The sequence below is a fragment of the Buceros rhinoceros genome, unplaced genomic scaffold (genome assembly GCF_000710305.1).
Source record: "Buceros rhinoceros silvestris isolate BGI_N320 unplaced genomic scaffold, ASM71030v1 scaffold191, whole genome shotgun sequence".
Classification (NCBI taxonomy): Eukaryota; Metazoa; Chordata; class Aves; order Bucerotiformes; family Bucerotidae; genus Buceros; species Buceros rhinoceros.
This window is the reverse complement of record NW_010393441.1, coordinates 40,540-42,536: the sequence shown is the minus strand read 5'-3', so window position 1 is coordinate 42,536 and position 1,997 is coordinate 40,540. Positions and strand designations below refer to the sequence as shown.

Genomic DNA, 1,997 nt, shown 5'->3' with positions numbered 1-1,997 from the left:
AAAAGGTTGGGCATGCCTGTTATTACAGTCCTAGGAGACAGTAAGGTAGGATGCTCATCAAAATTTTTTTCTATTTGCTGCTATCTGAGCTATGTCTGAGAGTAGCTCTTGCTGTTCGGACTTGCTTTTGAGAGGTGGATGATAATTAAAACTTCTTTGGAAGCTTACAGATTTTCTTGAGAGTTTCCTGCCTAAATGACAAATTATTATCCAAATATGAATGTGTGCCTGAATATATATTCTGTCTGAGATGTATTCTCCTGCTTGTTTCACTGATTTGGTTTTATTTACAATTGAGCTTTTAAATGAAGTGTGGTGAATGTATGCATCCTTCTAATGCTGAAAATACACTATGTTAGATATTAATCACGTTTGCTTTAAAAAGTTGCTTGTAGAACTTTTGCTGTTTTACCTTATCATTGTGGATTCCAGTGTATGTTGCTGTCTGTTTCATTGCGTTGGAGACCTCTGAACTGTATGTAGAAACAGGATACTTGCAACTGACACTGAATCAAAGAATCATTTGGTTGGAAGAGACCTTTAAGATCAAGTCCACCCGTACAGCTTGCACTGCTGGGGTCACTAAACCATGTCCCTCAGCACCTCGTCTATGTGTATTTTAAACACTTCCAGGGATGGGGACTCCACCACCTCCCTGGGCTGCCTGTTCCAATGCTTCACAACCCTCTCTGAAGAAACTTTTCGTAATATACAACCTGAATCTTCCCTGGTGCAACTCGAGGCTGTTTTGTCTTGCCTGTTGTCAAATGGGAGAAGAGACTGATCCCCACCTCGCTACAACTTCCCTTTAGGTAGCTGTAGAGAGTAATGAGGTCTTCTCTGAGCTTTCTTTTTTCCAGACTAAACAAACCCAGTTCCCTTAGCTGCTCCTTGTAAGACTTGTTCTCTAGACCCTTCACCAGCTTTGCCCTTCTCTAAACATGTTCCAACACCTTGGTGTCCTTGTGGTAAGGGGTCCAAAAATGGACACAGTATTCAAGGTGTGGCTTCATCAGTGCTGAGTACAGAAGGACAATCACTTCCCTCCTCCTGCTGGTCACACTATTGCTGATACAACTCAGAATGCCCTTGGCCTTCTTGGCTGCCTAGGCATGCTGCTGGCTCATGTTCAGCTGGTTATCGACAAGCTCCCCCAGGTCTTTTCACCCTGGGAAGCTTTCCAGCCAGTTCTCCCCAAGCCTGCTGTGTTGCGTTGAGAGGTGAGCCCATGTGAACCTCATGAACAGAGCCAAGTGCAAGGTCCTGCACAAGAGGTGAGGCAATCCCAAGCACAAATACAGGCTGGGTGGTGAGTGGGTTTAGGGCAGCCCTGCAGAGGACTTGGGGGTGTTGGTGGATGAAAAACCAAATACGAGCCAGTAATGTGCGCTTACAGCCCAGAAAGCCGACTCTGTCCTAGGCTGCATCAAAATCAGGCCCCGTAATCCATGAGGAAATAGTAAATGAACTACTGCACCAATTAGATGTGCACAAATCTATGGGGCCAGATGGGATCCACCCAAGAATTCTGAGGGAGCTGGTGGGAGTGATCACCAAGCCACCTTCCATGATTTACCAGCAGTCCTGGCTAACAGAGGAGGTACCAGTAAACAGTAAGTGAACTGCTGCACCAATTAGATGTGCACAAATCTATGGGGCCAGATGGGATCCACCCAAGAATTCTGAGGGAGCTGGTGGGAGTGATCACCAAGCCACCTTCCATGATTTACCAGCAGTCCTGGCTAACAGAGGAGGTACCAATCAACTGGAAGTTAGCCAATGTAATGCCCATCTAGAAGAAGGGCTGGAAGGAGGACCCAGGGAACTACAGGCCTGTCAGTCTGACCTTGGTGCTGGAGAATGTCATGGAGCAGGTCGTTTTGAATGCAGTCACAAGTACAGGACAGCCAAGTGATCAGTCCCAGTCAGCATGGGTTTATGAAAGGCAGGTCCTGGTTGACAAACTTGATCTCCTCCTATGAAAAGTGACCCACTTA

General features: G+C 46.2%; 1 protein-coding gene across 2 annotated transcripts in view; it reads left to right on the top strand.

Moving 5' to 3' along the window:
* The window catches only part of CKAP5 (cytoskeleton associated protein 5), a 43,328-nt gene that overhangs the window by 18,080 nt on the left and 23,251 nt on the right, over positions 1–1,997 (top strand). For both annotated transcript variants that reach the window (XM_010144832.1, XM_010144831.1), the window contains exon 23: positions 7–45. In XM_010144832.1, the coding sequence (XP_010143134.1) occupies positions 7–45 (39 nt within the window). The remainder of the gene's footprint in view (positions 1–6; positions 46–1,997) is intronic.